Raw genomic sequence first — 26541 nt, 5'->3', positions numbered from 1 at the left:
CTTAAGCACCACAACTTTGCAAAACTGCTGCGCTTTATTACATGCTCTGCCCGTGGCACCGCAATGAACTTCACCCTTCACCAACGCACAGGAAATACATGTTTTTGTGGCTGTATCTCCCTTTATACTTCATCCAATGTGGATGACACTTTACAGTCATGCCTCTGCACAGATTGATATGCTGATATGCTACAGTCACTGCGCCACCTACTGGCCGGAGGACCTGTCCATTGCATATATGTATTTCGGTGTACTCCGCAAGACAATAGGGGGGCTGACGGCTACGATTCTCTCAGACCGCAACGAGTGCGAGGGCCCGTCATCGCTGCTTTAATTCATGTTTGCATTGCCACGATAATCAAGAATTACTTACTAATTACTAGTTAAACTGAGTCATTAATAAGAAAGATCATTTGGGAGTGGTTACCCAACATGTGTAGAATGATGGGAGGACAACTGTGTGTGACCTGCCAGAGAAGGCGGCCATCTGAGCCATCTGTAACTCTAAGTTCAGGCAGTGGATAGAGCTGCACCAGGAGCTGTTTTGTGAGGGTCCCAGAAACTTTCATTGACCCCAGAATGGATGAGGACAGACACAGGAGCAAACACACAACTCAAAACATAGAAAAACTTAAAACATACTAAATGGCAGGAACACACATGGTAACTCACATAAAATAATAAAATAACAAGATAATCCGGTATAGACAAAGGGGAGCACAGGACATAAATAGACAAGGTAACAAGACAAGGGTGAAACACATAAGGGTGGGGCAAACAATCACAAAAGGCAGGAACACAGGGGAAGTAAAACACATGCAGGCACATGCAGGGGAGGAACCAGCCCCAGCATTTTCTGCATTAGCCTCATTTTTCAGCCCTGATGGTTGCTTACCACTCATTGTGCCTTGATTTTAGATTTTGAAATTTGATATTTACACTCTTATATTTTAATGTGTAACCTAACCTGTAATGTCTGGAGAAAGAATTTCCTCTGGGATAAATAAAGTTGTATCTTATCTTCTCTTTTCTTTCTAACAGCTATATACAATTTATTGATCTAGGAACTCAAACTATCACTTCTTGTAGACCTGTAGTACATGGCCTAGCTACAGTGGTGAAATGTGCTTATTTTCCTTTATTAATAAAGAATGACAATCTTACTGGTCTTGCAAAGAGGCTGTTGTTAGACTGTCTTTAGGCCAATGCCGAATTTAACACTATGTCTGGCTTTTGGTGTATTATACTATGTACTGTAACTAGCTGTTATGTAGCATATTATATGACACACTCACACAGTCTGGGTGGTTTTCTCAACAGCTGTTTTACTTGCCTTATTCACCTGAACATCAAATTCTAGACCTTCTTCTGAGCCTGCTCAGCATTCTGGGTAATGCAGTTCTACTAAAATGGCATATAACAACACACTAGCCTGCTTTTCAAAAGAGACAAGCAAGCAGAACACCAGCAAGCATAGAAATGAAGTGAGACAATATCATATGAAAATATCAATAATAATAAATAATCAATACATTACTAGATGCTGGTAAACAGCTAGTGGGTGGTGGCACTGCAAGACCAAGATAATACATGCACTGACACAAAAAAGCTTGCTCACTTATTTATTCTGAGGGAGATGGTGAATAAAATGGTGGTGTGTTCCTTTAAAAAGGTTTGTGATGAGATTATGAGATGAGTTATTGTTATTAACAATGATAAGCCACATAGGAAATATGAGAAATGTAACTATTTTGCATTGCAACTGCACAAGAGGGAGTATGTTTAGCTGTATATGTTTATATGCATGTATGTGTGGTGTACTGTATAAGCTATTACTCATGAGTTACATATTAATTTAACTTGGGAATTGTACTATTATTATATGTTTATGTTTTATTGTATGATAACTGTCTCTTTACTTAATCTCTACAGATTTAAGCACCTCTGTCTTGGACCACAGTCCATCCAACAGAGCAGGTGTCTCTTCAAATTCACCATTGCCCCACAAATCACCAATTCTGCCGAGGGCCAGAATGTGAGTATACATGAACAGACATCCATATTATCAGAGGTATAAGCTTGGGCTGTTTTGTTAATGACCTTTTTAGACCCCATTAACATAAATTCCTACCTTCATGAAGGTTACAATGTTCCACTTTGTTAAAACAAATGGGTGTTTCAACTGGCTGTGATTCAGGTGGTATTCAGTCAGTGTTATCTATGACACAGAGATGAGGTAATATACAGTCAGCACGAGGCAGGAAATATTTCCTGTAACAATCTGTATGACAATGACGGCGCTAGCTAGATTCGTTATCTGCATTTGCGTTCAAACCTGAGCCACATTTGAGCCAATCTGGCTAGATCCACCTCCATGAGGTGGATTGAAATCCAGCTGGATATAGCCAGATTCTCAGTATTCACACTCAGAAAAAATCAGGATATATACGACCCAAATCCCGCTCTAGCTGGATTGATTTCCCCAGTGTGAACGGGGTCTACAGGGGGAAAGGGAGTGATCTGGGTTATCCATGATAGATAACAGTTTGTTCAGTGTCCTCCTCTTGCAATGCTGCTGTACTGAAAGTCTGAGGTGTATAAGGTGAACAGGAATGGAGAAAGCACAGTGCCCTGTGGGGCTCCTGCACCACTTATCACCACATCATCATTCAACCATTCTTTTGTTGAAATAGGTCTGTTTCATTTCATCCTGACTGCCTTTGACATGTGTCCTTGTGTTCTGCAAAGGTTAATATTGTAAACAAAATCATATGACATACTTGAAGGTAGATGTAGATGCTATTTTGAAAAGATTAAGAGTACACACTAACAGACAGTTGTTGATATGATGATGGGCCTCACACTTAACAACTGCTCCTAATGAAGGATCAAAGACTACATGATTTGTCAGACCAACTAAAGCTAACTGAATGCAGCAAACTTGATTTATATTCTCTCCAGCTACAGGGCTTGTCTTAAACACAGTGCAGTGTTGTTGTTGATTCACCCGAAGTGCTTGGTGTTCCAACTTTTAGTATGAGTTAGCAACCATTGTCTTAGATACGTATGTTGAGCAGATTAGCAGCTGGGTAAAATTAGCCTGACTAGCTAACTTTGGATTCAGGTTGTGCACTGCTCAAAAAATAAAGGGAACATTTAAAGAACACAATGTACCTCTAAGTCAATCACACTTCTGTGAAATCAGCCTGTCCAGTTAGGAAGCAACACTGATTGTGTTGTGTTAGCTGCTGTTGTGCAAATGGAACAGACAACAGGTGGAAATGAGAGGCAATTATCAAGACCCCTATAAAGGAGAGGTTCTGCAGGTGCTGGCCACAGGCCATTTCTCTGCTCTCATCCTTTCTGGATGAAGAAGTTGCTCAGGTAGTTCAGCTCATCCAGGATGGCACATCCAGGATGGCACATTAATGCAAGCTGTGGCAAAATGGTTTGCTGTGTCTGTCAGCACAGTGTCCAGAGCATGGAGGAGATGCCAGGACACCAGGAGACGTGGAGGGGGCCGTAAGCGGGCAACAACCCAGCAGCAGGGCCGCTACGTCCTCCTTTGTGCAAGGAGGAACAGGAGGAGCGCTGCCAGAGCTCTGCAACATGACCTCCAGCAGGCCACTAATATGCATGTTTCTGCTCAAACTGTCAGAAACAGACTCCATAAGGGTGGTATGAGGGCCCGATGTCCACAAGTGGAGCTTTTTTTTACAGCCCAACACCGTGCAGGGTGATTGGCATTTGCCAGGGAACACCAAGATTGGCAGATTCACCATTAGCGCCCTGTGCTCTTCATGGATGGGAGCAGGTTCACACTTAGCACGTGACAGACGTGACAGAGTCTGGAGTTCTGCTGCCTTCAACATCCTCTAGCATAACCGGTTTGGTTGTGGGTCTGGGGAGGCATTTCTTTGGAGGGCCGTTGTGCTAGCCAGTGGTACCCTGCCATTAGGTACTGGGATGAGATCCTCAGACCCATTGTGAGACCATATGCTGGTGCAGTAGGCCCTGGGTTCCTTTTGGGACATCATGGCTTGTTCCATCCACCAACGCCACGCTGCACCACAGACTCTCCAGGAGTTAACTGATGCTTTAATCCAGGTCTGGGAGGAGATCCCTCAGGACAACATCCACCACCTCATCAGGAGCATGCCCAGGTGTTGTAGGGAGGTCATACAGGCACGTGGAGGCCACACACACTGCTGAGCCTAATTTTGACTTGTCTTGAGAAATTTGCACTCAGGTTGGACCAGCCTGTAATGTGATTTTCCACTTTCATTTTGAGTATAGTTCCAAATCCAGACCTCCATGGGTTAATAATTTTGAGTTACATTGATAATTTTTGTTGTTATTCTGTTCTAAACGTATTCCACTACGTAATGAATGAAGATTTTCAACTGGAATATTTCATTCATGTAGATCTAAGATGTGTTATTTTAGTGTACCCTTTATTTTTTGAGCATTATTTGACTGCTGTGGATTCCAGCTGTATCCTGTGTTGGGAAGGTACCTGCCTATTGGTGGAGGAAGTACTGAAGCTTGGTACTTAAGTAGAAGTACAAATTACCAGCAAAATATATCAGTACTCAAGTAAAAGTAGAAGTGCTACATCAACAATCAACAAAGTACTTACTTTTAAATGTACTTAAGGTATTAAAACGCGCCAAATATATTATTGATTTCCATTGCAAAGGATATCTGAACAGGTTAAAATAATCAAAGAAATCTTCTTAAAATTTAAATGGACAATGTGTAGTTAATTTACATTTTCAGTACAGTAGCAGCTATGGACAGGTCTGTGTTTCATGAGGCAGGCTGTGGGCATCAAGTGAACAGAGAGGCTGCTAATAAAAAGCAGGCATTCACCACTTTTACTGTGTAAGTATTCCTTCTGTAGATTAATGTTATGATTAATGTTAACCAGACATTAATAGATGGATTTGTGTTAGCAGACAGTAGCTAACTAGTTAGCTAACTGAGTCAGAGCACCGGCATCATGATTGAGGCTCATTATAGAAACACAGCTGGCAGCATGACACTACCTCCATGCAGAGTCTGACCTCACATCAATCCAGCACAGTTGTATTAACACAACTGTATTAATAATGTATTTGTAACTACAAACATTGTATGTTGATGAAGATTCTCAGTCATCCAGGTCATCATATGTAGAGAAGATTGAAGCAAGGCGTCTGGACTTGTAGAGTTTTCTAGAAGACGTTTCGCTGCTCATCCAAGCAGCTTCATCAGTTCTAACTGTTTGGTGGGGAAACATGGTTTATATGTGGTTACAGACCTATGTGGGTGGGTCTGGGTAAAACTTAAAAAACTTACAAACAATAGCACTAAATGTTTCCATACTTACCTGTGATGTTCGGGCTGACTGGGCCAGGTGTGTCTAACGACTGGCTAACGACTATGAAACTGCCGGAGGGGGACTGGTTGACAGCCCTTTGTTCTTACTGTGAGTATGTGCAAACTTCCTGGGAATGGATGGAATCACTGCATTGTATGTGGTAGAAAGATGATGTCTGAGGCCACCACCTCTGTTAAGGGAAGGTTTTTCCAGCTTAACATAGATGGCTTCCTTGACTCCTCTTTCATACCACCTTTCCTCCCTGTCTAAAATGTGAACATTGTTGTCCTCAAAGGAGTGTCCTTTGTCTTTGAGGTGGAGGTGAACAGCTGAGTCTTGTGCTGAGGAGGTGGCTCTCCTGTGCTGAGCCATTCTTCTGTGGAGTGGTTGTTTAGTTTCTCCAATGTACAGATCAGAGCATTCCTCACTGCACTGGACTGCATATATCACATTGCTGTGTTTCTCCCTGGGAATCTTATCCTTCGGGTGAACCAGTCTCTGTCTCAGTGTTGTCATAGGTTTGAAATGGACCAGGATGTCATGGTTGTTGAAGATCCTGCGGAGTTTCTCTGATACTCCTGACACATATGGAATGGAGATGTTCTTTCTCCGCCTGGTGTTGTCCTTCTTTTTGTTGTTGGGGGGTCTTGTTTTTGTGGCTTTGATGAGTGCCCACTTCGGGTAGCCACATGTTTGCAGGGCCTTCCTGATGTGGTGTTGCTCCTTCTTCTTCCCCTCTGAGCTGGTGGGTACAGTTTGTGCTCTGTGCTACAGGGTCCTGATGACTCCCAGTTTGTGTTCCAGTGGGTGGTGTGAATCAAACAACAGGTACTGGTCCGGTGGACACATTGAGGCTCCTGTCCTCCTCAATATGTACTGTGCAGTCCAAGAAGGCCAGATTGTTGTCCTTGGTGTCCTCGCGAGTGAACTTGATGTTGTTATCCACTGCGTTGATGTGTTCTGTGAACCGTTCCACTTCGTTGGTCTTGATTTTGACCCAGATGTCATCCACATATCTAAACCAGTGGGTGGGGGTAGTTCCAGGATAGGAACTCAGGGCTCTCCTCTCCACTTCTTCCATGTAGATGTTGGCCACAATAGGAGACACAGGTGATCCCATCGCACAGCCGTGCTTCTGTCTGTAAAAGTTCCCATTGTACTGGAAATAAGTGGTGGTCAGGCAGAGGTCCAGCAGGTCACAGATGTGGTCTGGCGTTAGGTTGGTTCTCTCCTTGAGTGTGCTGTCTTGTGTGAGGCACGTCCTTACCATCTCTGTGGCTTCTGATGTAGGGATGCAGGTGAACAAGGAGGTGACATCAAATGAGACCATGGTGTTATCTGGGTCCATTTGGATCTTCTCCACCTTGTTCACAAAGTCCTGAGTGTTGTGGATGTGATGTGGTGTGTCACCTACCAGTGGTGTCAGGAGTTCAGCCAAGTGCTTAGCCACGTTGTATGTGACTGAGTTTGTGCTGCTGATGATGGGTCTGAGGGGGACTCCTTCCTTGTGTATCTTGGGGAGTCCATACAGGCGTGGAGTGGCTTCCCCAGGATACAGTCGAAAGTAGAGCTTGCGGTTGATGATTTGGTCCTTCTCCAGTTTTTGTAGGTAGCTGACTAGTTTCTTCTTGTAGTTTCCGGTGGGGTCCCTCTTCAGTGTCTCATATGTGGCTGTGTCACTGAGGAGGTCTGTCACTTTGGCGTGGTAGTCCTGTGTGTTGAGCACCACTGTGCATCTTCCTTTGTCTGCTGATAAGATGGTGATGTCCCGGTCCATTTGTAGTGCAATCAGGGCCTTCCTTTCATCACTGGAGAGGTTGGATGGCGGTGCTTTAGCAGTGGAGAGTGTGGCTGTGACCTTCAAGCGGAGTTGCTCAGCTTCTGTGTCTGTCAGGTTGTTGTTCTTGATGCCTGACTCTGTGGCTGTGATGAGGTCCACCACTGGAATCTGCTCTGGCGAGATGGCAAAGTTGAGTCCTTTGGCCAACACGTCTTTTTCCGGCTGGCTTCTAGAAAACTCTACAAGTCCAGACGCCTTGCTTCAATCTTCTCTACCTATGCCGAGGTTGGATTTTCAGCAGGACAATGATCCTAAGCACTGTCCAAAATCCACCAAGAAATTCATGCAGAAGCACAAGTACAATGTTCTGGAATGGCCATCCCAGTCCCCAGACCTCAACATCATGAAATGGAAATGTACGGATTGATTTGAAACAGGATGTCTAGGCAGAGAAGCCAAGAAACCTGCCTGAACTGGAGGTGTTTTAGGAATGGGCCAAAATACCACCTGCCGGACTTTAGGAACTGTCTGTGGCTATAGGAGGTGTCTACAGGCTGTTATTGCAGCAAAACTAAATATTAATGGAATTATTTTTTTGGGGTGCCCAAATGTATGCACGTGCCTATTTTTGTTTAAATGCACATAAAAATGTTTCTGTTTCTGTAAAAATGTTTCAATTCAAAAATACACATAGACAAAAGATCGGTCCTCTCTCCAGCAGGTGGCACAGTGCAGAATCGGACGTTCTGCATGACTGTAAAGTTTCATCCACATAGAATGAAGTATCTGGGAGATACAGCCACAAATACATCAATTTCCTGTGCATTGGCGAAGGGTCAAATTCGTGTTGGCGCCACAGCCATACCACATGCAAAGTGCTGTGTTTTTGATAACTTTTGGTCCTTATAGGCTTAAGTGCACCAATGTTCAGCCCGATCGGATTCACCTGGGAGGAGTCCAAATGCAGGGATTGCAAAATGCAAAATGGCGGATTTTTATGTTGTGTCAGTGTTACGGTGAATATTTTCACATTCTAGGGGGTGCTGCAGAACCATTTGGCCATGCCCGCTCATGGTGATAGTGTCAACTTTAAATTTTTTATAGGGGACAATTTTGGGGAAAGATTGATGACTTTTTGAAGGTCATCTAGGAGGTCAAAACCCTGCATATTGCAATGTTACATGTTTCATGTTACAATATCCTGTTGCAAAAGAGAGGTTGATCTGGCCTAATATGGAGTCTCCTAAGAATAACATTCTTGAGGAGCTGCAATGGGATGGGGTCTAAAAGACATGTAGTAGACTTACTGATGCTGGTGGTCAGCTCAGGGAGGTCTATGGGCACGAAGCCAGAGTTAGATTAGGATCTGTTTCTAGAAGTAGCTGTGTATCCTCGGTGGCCACAGAGAGATCATGGTTGATCTGTTTTCTAATATTAGTGAATTTATTGGTGAAGAAACTCATGAAATTTCTGATTCTGATTCTGATGTATTTTTTTAGCCTAATATTTGAAGTTTTTACATTTATGCATGTCACTGCTGTAAGGTTTTCAGGGAAACCTTACAACTTGACAACACAAATACATTGTTTTTTCAAAGATTAGATACCTGAAGCATATGTGAGTTTCAAAGATCCTTTTTACTTCCAAATCTCAGTGTTCACCAATGTTTGATTATTTCAGAGCTGTGTTGCCAAGCAATAGTAAGGCCGACAGCAGACATGCTCTGTATACCAAGGATTCTGTGGAGAACAGAAGAGAAGGAGTGGGAGGAGGGAGGAGTGTGGATATATCTGATGCATCGAACAATCAACACAGGAATTTTGCAGCCAACACGATCACATATCGGACGCACTGCTTTCCTAGAGACACCATAAATAAGCTTTCTGAGCAAACTGCTGCAGCTTGCACTGTACAGAGTATTGGAGGGAGAACCATGTACTTAAACCAGCACAACAGTGATGGAGTAGACAAGGATAAAAATAACTCCAGGTAAGCCTAAATGACCTGAAATACGGAGGTGTAAAGCATAGAGATCTTTTTTGTTAACCCACATTGGTTTGTTGTTGATTTTTTTTTTGAATTTTAATGGGCAGTATTAAAATGTGGAATAGAAAAAATACTACTATGATTTACTAATGACAAGAGAGGAAGAGGGTTGATCTTTCCTACAAATAATGAATTATCCTAGTATTAAGGTCCGTGTATTTTGCGACCATTGTTACATTGACTCGTTACCTGATTTTTGTTTTAATTGTTGTGAAATGGCAATTAAGATAACAGTCCATTTTTCATTCCTGATCTTTCTGTAGGTCATTTTTAAATGATTAGACTGCTTGGCGGGGGCTCGGCCGTAGAAGAAGAAGGAATGGAAACATAGACCGTAGAAGAAGAAGTAATAGGAAGGATGACTGACTGCTTGGCACACTGTTTGGTGAAATTCCAATTAGCTGCCACTAGAGGAGGCTATTAACACATAACAGCTACAGCCTACTATAGACTCTAAATGACGTGGCTGGCTGACTGAAATCAGTCCATCTGCTAAACCTAGCATGAACTTGCTTGTGTACAAAACTATAATATATTGAGAAAAACGGCATTTGGAAAATTCTTATTTTAGCGACACTCATGCCGTCCTCCCTGACTGCCAGACTCTTTGGACCTCTGAAAAAAAAATATCTCTGTCTCCCATGGCTCAGAAGGTAAGCGTGACTTCACGATTCCTTCTTCCTCTGCGGTCTACGTTTCCATTCCTTCTTCTTCTACGGCCGAGCCCCCGCCAAGCAGTCTAATCATTTAAAATGACCTACAGAAGGATCAGGAATAAAAAATGGACTGTTATCTTAATTGCCATTTCACGTTTTCTAATATTAAAACAAAAATCAGGTAACGAGTCAATGTCCGTTTTCCGTTTTAAAATGATTCCATTTCCGTTTTTCTTTTTTTGACTTCAAAGTGGAAATCGAATGGCCACGACATACACGAACCTATTAACTATGTCCAGTTTGATGCATGAGAATTCATTATTGCATTTGCACACTGTGAAACGTGAATATACAAAACATTTAACTCTATTTTTCCTTTTTTCAGCTTGCCAAACAATGAAGAAAATCCCCAGATATTCTCCCAACGCCTTAAAATTGTCAAGAACATTGGTGAGCTGGTGTGGGATTGTTTCATATATTTCATCCACTTGCTGAACATCATATATATTGTATATAGGCCTAATGTATACTGTATTAAGATAACTAGTATACAATAATGTATTTAAACAACAATTATGCATTTCATGCATCAAATTAACTCCAGCTCTCTGGCTTCTTCATCAAGCTTTAGTCCCTGTTTAGGCTAATAGTAACAATAGTAATAGTTGTGTTGGCAGTCTGGTTATGTGATGCAATTGGTCAAATCTTACCCAAGATGACTCCGTCAAGTACTCCTGATTTCAACTTTGTTGATCATTTTTTGCTTCTTTTTGCTTGCTTACATGTTGCTTAAATAAATCCAAACATCTTTTAACTATTAAAAATTAGCAAAGTAGTGTATTTCTGTCAGATATGTTACGAAAATTGATTGTGTAACAAATTAATATATAGCTGGGATTTGGATTGTACTAAAGATCAAACATCTAAATATTACTGTGTCACCATGGGTAATTGACACTGATGTTATTGTTGGCTGAAATGGAAGGTAAGCTAACTATATATAGTGGCAAAAACATATACAGATATACAGAGACTGCACCCAAAAATGTATACACAAAACAAGTCAACTTCTATAATTCAATATTTAACAGGGTTGACACACAGAATTGTGTGTCTGGCAGCTGTCATGCCACTGTCTTAATCTGTACAGTTCTTTCTTTGGTAACTCCTTGTTAATGTCTCCTGTTTTCTCACAGCTCTCTGAAAAGTGCTGTGGTAAAAGTTTTTTTTAGCCCAACTTCTTCAACTCCAAATTTAACTTATTAGGACTTCGAGCAATACACAACGTTAAGATTAAGAATTTGGATAAATGGATTGATGGATGGATGCCTATTAATTGTCCTTTTACTCTTTAGCTTTCTTGTACCAAGAATATCGAGACACATCTAAGCAACAGGAGATAGAGCATCGGCGGCTGCAAGAGAACCTTATCCCTGGTCTTGAAGCTCGGGTTTCGTTGGATGGATTGGGTGTAGTGTCTCCACCAGTCTTGGATCTACAACTGAGGAATAGTGCTCATTCACTGAGTTTGTGGCAAAACCTGGAAGCTGTGCAGGCTAGTGGCCTGCTCTCCCAGTTACAACAAAAAGAAATCATGATGCAAGAGGTAAGCACTTTTGCAAGAGAGAATAAACAGTTTCATTTGTTACTGTGGTAAAAGAAATTGAGATGCACCAATTGAGTATTAATTTACAGGCCCTGATGTTGTAGTGCAGCTATAGCAACCTTTGTTGCATGTGGAAACTAGGAGTTGTATCCGCCGTGCTTGTTCCGACAACCCATCCAGACGGGAGTAAATCTGGACAGATTTCCACTTAGATACGCTCAGCACAAAAAAGGCAGAGCACTATGAAGCCTGCCACTCATATACTTGTGCATGCACTTGTGGCTGAACACACACAAAATACATATTTCCAGTTGCAGGTTGACAGGATGATGAGTCTTAAGTCCATCAGGACAATTTCAATTTCAGAAAAGTGTTCTAGTTTAGTCTGATGTCATTCTGTCCTGTGGTACTTGGTTTTTGGGGATAAGGATGATAGTAGAGGTCATAAACAGGTTGACACATGGCATGTCTCTGGTGAGGTGTTAAAGATTCTGGTGAACATTTGAGACAGACATTTCCTTTGAAGTGTCTGTTGACTTCTGTTGAATTGTTGGGCAGGTGCAATGTAATAGCTGGATCTGATGAATGGGGATTGTGGCAGAAGAGTCCCTCTGCTTTCCAGATCCACAGTATGACTTTTTAAGGATTGTTGGCAAGGCATAGGCATTAGAAGTTTATTGTCTGTCTGAGCACTTTAAGAGTTATGAGCTGAGAACCGTTGGTGTTTTTTTGGAAGTACTTATAGTACAGTATACAATCTGCCATCTTGTTATGGTACCTCTCATCCGATATCAGGTATAGTGTACTCTTCCTACCACCAGAGGATTTCTCTCTGTTGCTCAAAGTTAGAATTTAATTGCTCAGTGTAACCTCTGCTGTGCATTTGACAATAAACTTTCTGAATCCTGAATCTTCAATGTTAGCATTGGGCTCACTTGCGAACAGATTTATTCGCAATACAAGCTGAGGTTTACCCTTACTCAAAAGCTCCAATCGACCTGACAACCCCATCATTGCATTTCTTAATAAATGAAAAGCTTCATATTATTATCTACAATCTTAACTCTCTTCCACTCCTGCATTCTACCAACCAGGGACTGTCCTTAAGCAAACAATCTCTTTTGCTTTTACACAGGTCACTGAAACTATTCTTATTAGGGCGCACCTAATCAGCACTGAAACGCACACCCTTAATCTCAACTTTTTGTTGCACTGTTTCTGTGACATGTACCACAGGCATGTTAAAAAACCTTCTTTTGACCCATACATCTTGATGTCAGTTGTCTGACCACATACAAAGGAACTGTTAGTTTACATGCTTTTTAAGATAATGGCAGCTTCACGAAGAACAAAAATCTACCAAGCTATGTTATTTTATTTCAGGGCTTGTGCCTATTTGTGTGTGATGAGGCTAGGTTATACATTTTGTATAGTTATTTAGTCTTTTTATTCAGTCTTTTTAGTCAGCACATAGCTAAGATATAGCTAAGTGCATGAAGCTAGCATTTAGCAAAATACAGAAAGGCTCCAGAATATGTGGCTGTGAAGCAAGGCTTTCTGTAAACTCTTTTCTGTCTTTTTAATTCAATTCAATACAATATTATTTTACACTTTTTGCACTTTTTACAATTAAATTAAAATTAAATTTGAAACCTTTATTAGTCCCACAATGGGGAAATTGTCTCTAAGTGCTTTATAGAAACCCAGAGCCTGAACCCCATAGCAAGCAGACAGTGGCAAGGGAGAAGGGAGGCTCATAGGGAGAACCTTCCTGCTGATAGTTGGCTGAGTGAAAGAGGAGACATAGACAGGACAAAGAAGATGAAAGAGAGCCATTTAAACTGAGCGAACAGGGGAGAAGGGCCTTAGTTAGGGCGGTGACCAAGAACCCGATGGTCACTGTCAGAGCTCCAGCGTTCTTCTGTGGAGAGAGGACAGCCTTCCAGAAGGACAACCATCTCTGCAGCAATCCATCAATCAGGCCTGTATGGTAGAGTGGCACGAAAGCCACTCCTTAGTAAAACAAACATGGCAGCCCATGTGGAATTTGCCAAAAGTCACCTGAATGACTCTCAGACCATGAGAAACAAAATTCTCTGGTCTGATGAGACAAATACTAAACTCTTTGGTGTGAATGCCAGGCGTCATGTCTGGAGGAAACCAGGCACCGCTCATCACCAGGCCAATACCATCACTACAGTGAAGCATGGTGGTGGCAGCATCATGCTAAGGGGATGTTTTTCAGCAGCAGGAACTGGCAGACAGGATAGAAGGAAAAATGAATTCAGCAATATACACAGATATCCTGCATGAAAACCTGCTCCAGAGCACTCTTCACCTCAGCCTGGGGTGAAGGTTCTTTTTTCAGGAGGAAAATGACCCGAAGCACACAGCCAATATCTCAAAGGATTGGCTTCAGAACCACTCTGTGAATGTCCTGCAGTGGCCCAGCCAGAGTCCAGACTTGAATCCGATTGAACATCTCTGGAGAGACCTGAAAATGGCTGTGCACAGACGTCTGCAAAGAAGAATGGGCAAAACTACCTAAAGATAGGTGTTCTAAGCTTGTGGTATCATATTCAAGACTTGAGGCTGTAATTGCTGCCAAAGGTAGATCAACAAAGTATTAAGCAAAGGCTGTGAATACTTATGTAAATGTGATTTCTTAGTTTTCTATTTGTGCTAAATTCAAAAATGTCAAAACATTTTTTGCCACTCAGTCTGCATATTTATTGCATTATCTGCATTATTCATATATATTTCTATTTGTGTAATATTAATTGCCTCTGTCCGTTCCTCACACCCAACAGCACCTCCATCCTTATTAACACCTTGGTCAAGTACCATATAGACGAATAGTCAAAATTCTGTTACAGACCTTTAAGGCCATCCATAACTTCACCCTTTTATACCTTTCTGAGCTCTTACACATTAATATACCATCCCATCCCCTCAGGTCTTCCTCCATCAACCTCACTGTCCCATCCGCCTGTTTGTCCAATATGGCTGCAGCTGCTTTGCTCCCCGCCACCACACATCTAATACATTACCACTCTTCTGGAGAAATGCAAACCTCTCTCTGTGAGCAACTTGACCCCATTGTCTGACATTACTCTGTTACTTTTTTTTCAAATCTTCATCTCATTACCCAAACCACCCACAGCCAGAGAAGCAAATGAATGAGATCAAGGACTGTGTAACCAAATAAAGTAGAAGCAAGAAAAAGCACATGTCAAGACATGACAGGAAATGACAAAGCAAACTGGTGAGAAAGGGCAGGAAAGCTGGGCCTCTTATACTCTGCTTGATGGGCTGATTAAAGGCAGGTGTGTGTGTGTAATCAGCCAGGGAGGAGGAGTGGAGGAGGGAGAAGCAGCGCGCAGCAACGCTTTTGGGACGCTTCTGCTGCAGTTGCGCTGCGCTGCAGTTACGCTGAGCTGCAGTTATGCTGCGCTTTCGCAACCGGTATAAATCCGGGGTTAGAGCTACACACACTCATGCACATACACACAAAGGACAGAGAGAAAGGGAACGATAAAGAAGAAAAACGGAGCAAAAACAAAAACCAAATTTAAGCTGCAAGTAGTGATTGGTGGGCCCTTGTGGACTCCCAGCCGTCACCACCTCTAGCCTCACGTGTTTTTTCTCCCCCTGAGCTGTGGTCTACTGGGCACAAAAATAGACATGGACAAAAGATAGGTCCTCCTTCCAGTAGGTGGCACCGTCAGTCTTTGCAGAGTCAGATGTTCTTCATGACTGTAAAGTTTCATCCACATTGGATGAAGGATGGGGGAGATACAGCCACAAATACATCCATTTCCTGTTTGTTGGCGAAGGGCCAACTTGGAGGTGGCTCCACAGCCAGACCGCATGCCAAAGTGCTTTAATAGTGTTTTTGATAACTTTTGGTCCTTATGGGCTTAAGAGTAAGTGCACCAATGTTCAGCCCGATCTGACAAATTTCCCTAGGCGTTAAAATGCGAGGAGTGCGAAATGCAAAATGGCGCAGTTTTTCCAGAATGGCGGATTTTCCGTATGTCGTGTAATTTTGCTCCAAGAGCGAGGAGATAGAATTTCATGTTCATAGGCGTTACGGTGAATATTTTCACATTCTAGGGGGCCCTGCAGAGCCATTTGGCAATGCCCACTCATAGAAAGTGACTGTGTCAACTTTAAATTTTCGCCGGGGGACAACTTTGGGTACAGTTTGGTTACTTTTTGAGGTCATCTAGGAGGTCAAAAGCTGTATGTTTGTGGAGAAAAATAATAATAATTCCTTGCATTAAAATAGGGCTCTTGCACTTTTCGTGCTCAGGTCCTAATAAAAAGCAACTGAATTGAACCATGTCACTGTTAATGTAACATGCAGTATTGTGTTTCTCTCTAGGCCATGTTCGAGCTTGTTACATCAGAAGCATCCTACTACAAGAGTTTGGAAATTTTAGAGACACACTTCCTACATAACCCTGTTTTAATCAACACTCTCAGTCAATCTGATATGCATTTTCTGTTCTCTAACATTGAGGAAGTCATGAAAGCCAGTGAAAGGTAGGACAGCATCATTGTCAGTACAACTCTATAATTTAAGTCTACATCTGAACTGTGATGCTTTAGCATTTGCTTTATCAAATATATATATATTTTTTTCAGATTCCTGATGGATCTTGAACATCGAATTGAGAAATCTATATTGATTTCTGATGTTTGTGACATTGTGTACTACCACGCAGTGGAACACTTCAGCGTCTTTATCAAATATGTCATTAACCAAGTGTATCAAGAAAAGAACTACAGACGTATTTTGTGAGTACTAACATAATTACCTCTCCCACCACATATGCACCACTTTTGCACTGTTACACCATACAAAACGTGTTTGATGCTCTGATGATTTCATTATTTATTATGACAATGACAATAGTACAAAGTATAAAGTAAAGTAAATAAAGTACCAGGTCAGAGGTTTGCAAAAAGGTTTGAAAAGTCGCCAAATTTATCGAGAGTCACCAAGTTGGCAACACTCATCTCTGTGCTGTGGTAAAAATCCCTGCATTGCTTGATGTGCATGTAAATGCAATATCATCAATGAAATAACGACAACATATTTTGTTTGAACACAGTGGTCTTCTCATCATCGGAATTTAAAAAAGTTGTTGGACCATGAACCAAACTCTGCTTAATGCAGATAATTACTTGCTCATAAAACTAATTAATTCACAATAAACCTTTTGGATGTGTTTACTGTAGCCTATAATGATGCAGGATGACAGCCGACTGCTACCTCACCCCAGTGTGTGTGTGTACATGCTGTGGGCTTCTTTACATGTAAAATATGTGCTGTCGCTCAATAATGGTTGGGAAACACTTTCTTATCTACTACATTAGTGTTTCCCTGTTAATATAATGCACCACTGTGTCCTGGTGGTCCATTACATCTATTTTTTTCTTGCTAAAATGTGTGTGTGTGTGGGGGGGGTTAGGGGTTACTCTACCTGCAAGGTTACTCTACCTATGACACAGGAGGGGGAATAATGGGTTTGGGCCTCCCTCCTTGGGTTTAACATTATTGGAGCCTGGCCACAGATTACTTTACAAAGTGCCCGAGGCATATGCGGTGCTGGTGCCACCACACCTGAAGAGAAGCTTTAAGAAGAGATTTTTTTTTCAACCTTTATTTTAACCAGATAAAACCCATTGAGATCAGGATCTCTTTTACAAGGGTGACCTGGCAAAGAGGTCAGCAGCACATGTCAAAAAGAACAGTTACAAGAACAATAGTGTCGCTTAAATGGTGTTTTGCTGTCTGTCCCTGAGAATAGAACGGAAGACTCCAAGTGGTATAATCTCCAGAGAGTTTCAGTTTAGTCTGTAAATTGTTCCATGCTGCGGGGGCAGCAAAGCTGAAAGCTTTTTTTTACCAAATTCAGTCCTTACTTGTGGAACAGATAAAACAAGTGTATTACAAGAACGCAAGGCACAGCAGCTGCTAGCTTTCTGCAATAGAGTATGCAATTAAGGGGGACTCAAGCCTAAAAGAGTTTTATAAATTAGGGTCAGCCAATGTACATATCTGCGTGAACTCAACGACGGCATGTTTGATTTCATATACAGTTCACAGTGATGAGTGAGACGACTGCAGCCAGTGACGAATCTCAGCGCCGAATGAAAAACAGTGTCCAAGCACTGGAGACATTTGGTTGACTCATTTGAATAGAGCACATCCCCAAAATCCAGGATGGGAGAGAATGTTGTTGTGATTATTTTCCTTCTGACCCTGAGAGAGAAGCAGCTTTTGTTTCTAAAAAAAGAACCCAAGCTTCACCCGGAGTTTAGTGACCATAGTCGTAGTTCTTCCCTGGCTCTGAATTCATCAGTAGTACTAATGTTATGTAAAGCAGGGCCTGGATTAGGTTGTACATTTCCTGATAGGAGAATTTAAAGCAGGATTAAAATTCTCCGTTTAAAATTATGAGATGAAGCAATAACAGCATTGAATGGCTTCACAGTATCAGTGAGTGTGATTTCAGTAAAAGTAAAACATCTTTTTAAGACAAATATACACCATGAACGAAGTTGGATGAAGTTATTTAAAACTGTACCACAGGACGACATCAGTAACAGCACTGATAATTTGGTAGATTCTGAGGACCAGGTAATTGTTATTGTATTTGGCAGTCTCAAAGGTTGGTGGGGCACTTGGTTGGGTACATCACCACAATTGTAGAGAACAATTGTAGTCCAGGGAGAAGCAAGAAAACCAGAGACAGTGCAATTGTTAAAAACATTGTCAATTGAGAGAGAGATGTAAAGTCACCTGCAGGATGGCACTAGATAATGTTGAGGTAGCAGCACCATCCAGCTCGTTAGCAGGGGCCCAATTTGCAGCAAATGTACAGATGGTAGACAGGAGGCCAGGCTGAGGCTAGGAGAGATCCAGGCTGTAGCTGGTGGAAGGCCAGGCCAAGGCTCAGAGAGATCCAGGCTGTAGCTGGTGGAAAGCCAGGCTGAGGCTAGGAGAGATCCATGCTGTAGCTGGTGGGAGGCCAGGCTGAGGCTAGGAGAGATCCAGGCTGTAGCTGATGGAAGGCCAGGCTGAGGCTAGGAGAGATCCAGGCTGTAGCTGGTGGATAGCTATGATGAGGGTAGCAGAAATCCAGACTGTAGCTGGTGAAAGGCCAGGCCAAAGTTAACAGCTATCCACACTCAGCTGATGGAGGTCCAGGCTGAGGCTAGCAAAGATCCAGGCTAAGTTAGTGGAGGACCAGGCTGAAGCTAGCACAGAACCAGGCTTTTAGCTGGTGGAGGGCCAGGCTAAGATTAGCAGTGACCCAAGGTATAGGTAAGCCTGTGTTATTTTTAAGTGCTAAAAACATTCGGGAAAGATCCTTATAAAGGGATTTAAGAGTAGTTGACTATTTTACTATTTTACTAAAAGAAAAAAAAGAGATGTTCACTTCCTTTGGGGTTCTCACCAAGCTCCACAGTGACCAGGTGCAGAACACATCAGTGTGCTACATCCACGCAGTACCATAAGCAGCAAAGTGGAGAGTTGGACATCTGGCCACACTGTGTTTTCTTTACAATTAAGTTTCAGATGACGTGCAGCTTTTCCTTTTAAGCAAGTTCAGCAGTTTAGCACAGTTATACAGGCTTCTGTTTTGGCTAATGGTACCTACCGTATTTTTCTTGTTTGTGGTGGTTGTTTTAATTAAACTGCTTTAATGTGGTCACAAAGTATACAGGGCGCAAGGATAATTTGTTTTTTCAAACAAGGTGGCCACGCACAACTTCAAAAGTAGTTTTGGGCTCCTGAACCCAAACTAGATGCAGGTTCCACCAGAGAACATAGATCAGAATATGACAAATCTGATCTTCTTTGCTAACCTATATTAACGAGTTCTTTCACTGCAGTAATTTCAATAAATGACTTTTTACAGAATTATTTGGAAATCCTGATAATGTGGAATAATATTAGTAACAAGCAATACAATTTAGTATGTATTTACATTTTAAACCCTTGCAAATTTCCTCTTTATCTGGACCTGTTCTAAACTGATGAGACAAGAAGTAAAATATGAACATTTTTTCTTAATATCTTTTACAACATTCATTGAAAGCACATGGATGATCAATAAACTTCTTCAAAGCATGTGGAGAATAAAATGCAACTGGGCTGAAGACAAACGTTTTGTTTTCTCACTCTGTCTAGAGAGGGAAACCAGGCATTTCGGGAGGCCATGGCTATACTGGAGAAGCATCCATGTGTCAAGGGCCTGTCGTTCACATCTTTCCTCATCCTTCCATTCCAGAGGATCACAAGGCTCAAGCTGCTTGTACAGGTGACTAAGCTAAAATGAGCTAAAACAACAAAACACAAAGAGTTGTGAGTATGGTGAGAGAGAGAGAGTATGGTCTCCAGCCATTTCTTTTATTTTAATAGCATTCTTTCTCTGCACAGAATGTACTGAAAAAAGCAGACGAAAATACAGAGAGGGAAGCAAATGCCATAAAGGCACATCAGCAACTGGAGCAGGTGAGAACCAGTGGACTGGGCCTAGTTTCAGACATGCAGGGAGACTGTTGTAAGGATGATCTCAGCAAAATCACATCAGTATGGACAAACATATCTTTCAATATGGGCAGAGTACCTCATATTATGTTCATATATATATATATATATATATATATATATTATAAACCTTTGTGCACTAAAGTCTTACCCTATTTTTTTTATTGGTTCGCTTTATTCACCAATGTGGGTCAGATCTAAAGTGACCAGGAAGAGAAACTCATGGGAGGGGCGCATCGTAAAGTGGGGTCTGGGAGATGAACACATTATTTCTGTCAAGATCTCAATTTACAACCTTTGCTTGATATCAACCAGATCTGTCTCTTTAAAGAGCAGAAAACAACTGACAGAGGGATTGAATTACAAAGTCTATGAGAAGAAGGAAATTCCACACTTCTCAATACTTCAGTGTACCTGGCTTATTTTGATCTTCTATAAAACTTACTAACACATAAACACTCATTACACATTAAACACACATTACAATAGTATGTATTGAGTAATAAACACAAATGTTTACTTCATGTTAGGGACACACTAGGGACCCACACTACATAATAACACCATAACAAAATAAAATCTTTCATCCGTCAGTGGGTATACCTGTTTAATAGATAGATGCTTGGTTAGATGGATAGGAAAATGTATTATAAAGTAATGAAGCGATGGTCTATGATTGTGTTTTCCTCAGATTGTGAGAGAGTGTAACGAAGGGGTGCGGAAAATGAGTCGCACTGAGGAACTGATCAGCATTGAGAAAACACTGGAGTTTAAATCCAAGGTAAATTATTGTCTAACATTTTCATATGTGTTTCTGTTGTCTGTTTCTCCTGTGGCACAGTCTGTCAGGAGTCATATACTGTATATTAAGATTAAGATTTACTTTATTAAGTTGTAGTAGCAGCATTTATCAAAGAACAATTAACACAATATATACAGGAAAAAATCTCTTACACATACACATAGCAGCAGATTATAGCTATAAAATATAATTCAACGAGTTAAGCCACCTAAGGTCAGCGCAAACTAAAATACAGCAGAAATAAATAACATAAGGTGAAATTTTTTATAACTCATTTTAATTGTATTCAGACTTACAATTATGCATTGAGTGACAGGCGATTGCCGTTTGACAGTGCAGAAGCATTAAAAATGTGTGTGTAGGGGGGCATCTAATTATTATTATTATTATAATGGGAAGAGTGGGGGTCTGGGGTCCTCCCCCAAAAAATGTTTAATTTACTAGATGCCATTTCCTGCAAACACCTATGTAGTTTCCAGTAGAAAACTTTATTTCCTGATATGGGTGTGGGAAGTTAAAGATACTGTGTTCATGACTGTTAGACGTATGCATGAATGACGCAATTGCGGAGTAAGCGCAGTTGTAGTGCAGCTATGGCAATGATGTTTGTAGTGTAGCCATAGCAATGCTTGTTGCTTTGAAGTGCAGCTGTAGCAACGGTTCGGCACGAAGCGTCGGTGAGTGGGCATTTTTAGTTTTGAAATGTTACAGTCAAAATGTTAGCCGTTAGTAACAGTTTGTTTGTGTGTTTATTGCAGGTTTACAACCTAATAGATCTAACACCACTAATGATTCACCTGAAAGTTCCTAATAGTTCAGCTAAAGGTTTCGGAACGTTACTGAAAGTTCCTGAAAGTTCATAATAGACCACTGAACATTCCTAATGGTCCTAAGAGTCACTAAATGTTCAGCTGGAAGTTCGTCCAGCTCACAGTTCATGTAGTATGTGTGTGTGTGAAATAAAGAGTGTGGAAACTACGAGTTGTATCCGCCGTGCTTGTTCCGACAACCCATCCAGAGGGGAGACTAATGAAGAGTAAATCTGGACAGTTGTAAACCGCTGTTGGAGCCGTGCAAGAGAGGACACGAGCCCCGAGCAGAGAGCGACAGACGGGCATTACCAGACAGGACCGAAGACCCGGAAGGAAACTACTATTATGTCTTACAACAGGAGAGCTGAAGGCAAGAGCTAACGGGACCGTTGGAAGGCGGAGTAACCATCATAGTAGTGAGTAAAGCTGTGTTGATTACTGGAAGCTACGGAGCTCATAACGTGGCGATAGCTAGACTGAAGGGCTGCTATTGAGCTGTAGCTAATCAGAAAATAAACTGTGACATAGTGATTCCACTCTGCAAAAGGATATCAGCCCACAACGAAGCTGTGGACTAAGTAACAGTGAGACCATTCAGCTACAAGTCAGTAGTCTGGAGGAAAAATGATGGATAACGCGCCTGATTTAGAGAGCTTAAGGCAAGAGCATGCTAATGCACAACGGAGCTTTACAAGACAAATAAACCGCCTCAGCGTCAGTGCTGGCCATTTAAGTGAAGCTGATTTGTCAGGTGAATTAACAAAACTGAGAGACGAATATGAGAAACTCCTTGATGCTAGTAATGAGTACATTGAAGCACAGGGGCAAATAGACCCAGCAGATGACAACAGTGAGTCACAAGATGCCCTGGCGACGAGAGATGCCAATGAGCAAAAGTTTACAGAAACCGAGAGCTCAGTCTTGGAAATCCTGTGGTCTAAGTATGCAGAGCCAGACATAGATGCTCTTGTGACGCAGTACAAGGTAGCTTTTGATCGGGCTGAGGCACTCAGGAGAGATCAGAGTGTCTCGTGGAAGAAGCAAGGTCTAGAAGTTCATAAACTGAATAGGAAACTCCAGGAGCTTAAGAGCGCTGTGTATACATGGAAAGATTATCGACCGCATGGGAGGAACAAATGGACACTCTTTTTATCTTTGAAAGAGGAAAAGGAGCAACTGACGGATGAGTGGTTAGACCGGTGGGATGATGAAGACAACAGTAGTGCCAGTGTAGCCAGTGGGCATGCCGCGCCAGCTAACGACAGTATCACAGTTGCTGGTAACACCGCCTTCACCCAACCAGTAGTCCCTGCTACTACTACACCACCCATTTCCACCTGTCCTACTGTTGCAACCAAGCGGCAACCTTCGGGGCTCAAAGTGGAAGCCCATGCGGAAGTGTCAAAACTTGTAATTCACGCTGCAACAGCTGGGGGTTGGCTCCAAAAGCGAGTAATTTCCCATAGACTCCCATGTTAAAATGGCCGACTTCACAGCAGAAAAGAACATGTTTACAGCCTGGTACAAAAAATCGCTGTGGTCTCAGATGATAGGTTCTCTTCTAGTGTCAATTGTAGGGGGGGTGAATTTTTTTACAACTCACTCGTTTCAATTGTATTCGGACTTAAAATTACGCCTAATTATGGGCGTTGCCGCTTGAGTGACAGACAGTTGACGTATCACAGCGTGAGTTTCCGGCTTCCACGATCGCCCGCCCCCCCTAAACCCCGCTCGTGCTCCCCCTCTTTGTCCATATTCGGAATTTTAGTTGACGTGACGCTGCCAACATGGCGGCGGTCATCACGTCCCGGAACCTCCCACTGAGACTCAAAACCGCTCTTCAGAAACAAACGGGTGACGTCACGGAAGCTCTGTCCATAGTTTTTACTGTCAATGGTTGCAACCCTGCCCCCTGGCGGTCAACCTCCAGGTGGGTTTGCAGCTGCCGTGTTTAGTCTCCCACAACAGACCCCACAACCCACCGCGCAGACGCAGCAGCCTGGCCGTGGGCCTAACAATGGTTTAGCCCAGCCTCCAGCCCGCACTAGCACGCCACAACTCCCGAGTGTTCACACTGCTCCACCTGTCGATTTCAGCATGGGACAAGGGAGTAGCTTTCCTCATAGTGGCTCGGGGGTACACACTGGGGTAGACAACAGCTATCAGTTGGTTCGGCCTAAAATAAGGTTAACACCTATAAGTTTACCAAAGTTCTCCGGGGATAGGAGGGACTATTGGCGTTGGAAAGCTGAGTGGGAGAGTATCCAGGCACAAGCAGAACCTAAAGGGTCAGTGGAATGTAAGAAGCTTCATTTGCTAGACAGCGTGGGTGACGAAGTAAAAAACGAACTTAGACTGTTGCGTTGTGGAGATGCAAATGAGATATTCAGAGAGCTGGAAGACCGTTATGGTGACAGAGTGCAAACAGCTGAAGAGATCATGTTGGAGTTACAGTCCCGCCCGGCTGTAAAGAATCACCAGCCACGAGAGACGCTAGAGTTAATCCTAGCAGTGGAGTGGGCAGTACTGGACCTCGCAGATCTTAGTGATTCGTTCTTTGGAAAGTAAGCTTCCTGACACCATGAAAAGAGAGTGGCTCATGTATGCAGGAAACCCTGTTAACCAGGTTCACCCAGGGAACCATTTCAACAGGCTTTTGCTGTTCTTAAGGGACCAAAAGTTGTTGAGGCTGGAGCAGTTACTACCCAGCAAGCCATGGTCTACCAACGCTCCTGAGAGACCAAGTTACCGGGAGAAGCTAGATGAACGAAAGAAAGTCAAGAAGTCGTTCACTAAGACAACAGCACGTGAAACCAAGAGAAACCCTAAGCTGGTGCCATGTTCTGTATGTGGTGATAAGGAACATGGAGGAAAACTGTTTCACCGCAAAACCTTCAGGAAGGCCAATCTGTCAGAGAAAAGGTCACACGTGGAAAGGGCAAAAGCTTGTGTAAGGTGCCTGAATGTTCACAAGAGCGACGACATCTGCACTCCCAAGTTTCTCTGCCGGTGCAACACAGGTGACACTCTGGCAGATCACCACTATTTCCTCTGTCCTAAAGCATCGAAAAGGAAGGAGACCACTGAGAGGGAAACCAAAATAGAGGAAAAGGGAGGACCTCGTGGTCCAACAGAGGAACAAGAGGCAGTGTTTGCTGAGTTAGGACTGACTCCCCACCAGTTGGAACTGTCCGAAGAGCCTGTACAAACAAGGCAACGTCAAAGCTTTGGTTGATCTCGCCTCTGATACCAATTATATCACACATCATGCTGCAGAAAGGCTCGGACTGGTTGGCGAGACAATCGCACTTGTTTTGTATGGTGTGGGCAAAATGAAGGTGCAGGTTAAAACAAAAAGATATCTTGTGACGATAAACGTGTGGACCCCACGAAGAACCTTAAAGTTCCACGGGATGATCTGCTATGGGTTGGAAGACATTGCTAAAGTGGATCATGTGGTGACCTCTGGACAACTGGAGCAGTTTTTCCCTGAAGTTAAGCCTGGGGAACTAGCTCGCCCAGAGAAGATTGATCTACTAATCAGTGCAAGAGAAGGCCGCCTAGCTCCACAAAGCTTGACCTGGTGCTGTGGGATGGTCCTCTTGGCAAGACTGTGAGTGGTGCGCATCCTGACCTCTTTGAAGGAGTGGAGGTGACCACACAACGCTCGAAGACGCACTTCGCACACTCCATGAGGGCAGTCGCTGTCAAAGTGGAGGAACACTGTGTGGGAAAAATGGGAAACCACTTGGAGCAAGGAGACTCAGTGGAGGTTCGCAGAACCGCGGCGTGCAATAAGGAGGTCCTTGAGTGGTTAAAATGGGACAGCATCGGAGCTGCCTGTGATCCCATCATTCCATCAATCCAATCGATGTCGTTGTGGAAAATGCCCACCAGGAGGAAAGATGTCCCTAGCAGTGTTAATTTTGGCAGCAATTTCTGATTTAGTTTTTATTTTAGTCTTGTGACTAAAATGTCATTTGATTTTAGTCACATTTTAGTCATCAACATTTTTTAACTTTTAGTCTAGTTTTAGTCGACTAAATATCAAAGAATTTTAGTCGACTAAATCTGCTGTGGATTTAGTCGACTAAAATTCTATGATATATATTTTTTCATGAAATATTTAAGGTTTGATTGTGCAATAAAACAGGCACAGCTTTAACGTTATTTGAAACAAACACCTCTTTATTTAATTGCTATTACCTTTTCACAAAAGAACAGTGAACAGTGAGCTGCTCTCCCTGAATACACTGTTCAGTCATGACCTTCTTCATGAATACTCCATAACTACAGCAAAATACTTCAGTGACAACTTAGAAACAGTGCACATGCTGTAAAACCATCAGCAGCGGTGTCTTCATTTATAGATTTTGTCACGTGTATCTTTGAACGGAAGTTAAGATGACTCGTCTGCAAATGTCGCTTCAGGTTTGTTGTGTTTTTACCGCTGATAGTCGCCCCGCACGGTTTGCAAACCGCCTTGTTTGTCTTGACATCAAACGTGTCCGTGTGTGTGTTCTTCTCCTGTGTTGTGTTACCATGCATGAGTACGCCTTCTTCCAGCATCGCGGGGTAACGTCCTTATGCAGAGAGATCACTTCTGATTGGCTCTCTGCCGCCGTCTCCTGATTCGTCCCTCCCTTCCACAAACAAAATTTGCTCTGATTGGATCTCGTCTCAATCAATAATTTCGTCTCGTTTTTATTCGTTGACGAAAGTGTCAATACATTTCGTCTTCGTTTTTGGCACCGTGTGTTAGTTTTTATTTAGTTATCGTCTCATTTTTATCAGCAAAAAAAGGTCGTCAACAAAATTAACACTGGTCCCTAGCTGATGAGAAGGAGCTGGAGATAATAAGGGTGGGCCTGACCTTCAAAGAGAGCCCACAGCGACCAACCTCACTGG

At 42.5% G+C, this 26541-nt stretch overlaps 1 protein-coding gene across 2 annotated transcripts in view; it reads left to right on the top strand.

Annotated features, from left to right (window-relative positions):
* ngef (neuronal guanine nucleotide exchange factor) overlaps positions 1-26541 on the top strand; it is a 51421-nt gene that overhangs the window by 11094 nt on the left and 13786 nt on the right. For both annotated transcript variants that reach the window (XM_028418734.1, XM_028418733.1), the window contains exons 2-10: positions 1933-2035; positions 8823-9131; positions 10230-10294; positions 11200-11450; positions 15838-15998; positions 16101-16253; positions 19660-19789; positions 19909-19983; positions 20711-20800. In XM_028418734.1, coding sequence (XP_028274535.1) covers positions 1933-2035; positions 8823-9131; positions 10230-10294; positions 11200-11450; positions 15838-15998; positions 16101-16253; positions 19660-19789; positions 19909-19983; positions 20711-20800 — 1337 coding nt within the window. The remainder of the gene's footprint in view (positions 1-1932; positions 2036-8822; positions 9132-10229; positions 10295-11199; positions 11451-15837; positions 15999-16100; positions 16254-19659; positions 19790-19908; positions 19984-20710; positions 20801-26541) is intronic.

This window comes from Parambassis ranga, chromosome 13 (genome assembly GCF_900634625.1).
Source record: "Parambassis ranga chromosome 13, fParRan2.1, whole genome shotgun sequence".
Lineage (NCBI taxonomy): Eukaryota > Metazoa > Chordata > Actinopteri > Ambassidae > Parambassis > Parambassis ranga.
The sequence above is the reverse complement of the archived record's forward strand: the minus strand, read 5'-3'. Positions and strand labels throughout refer to the sequence as shown.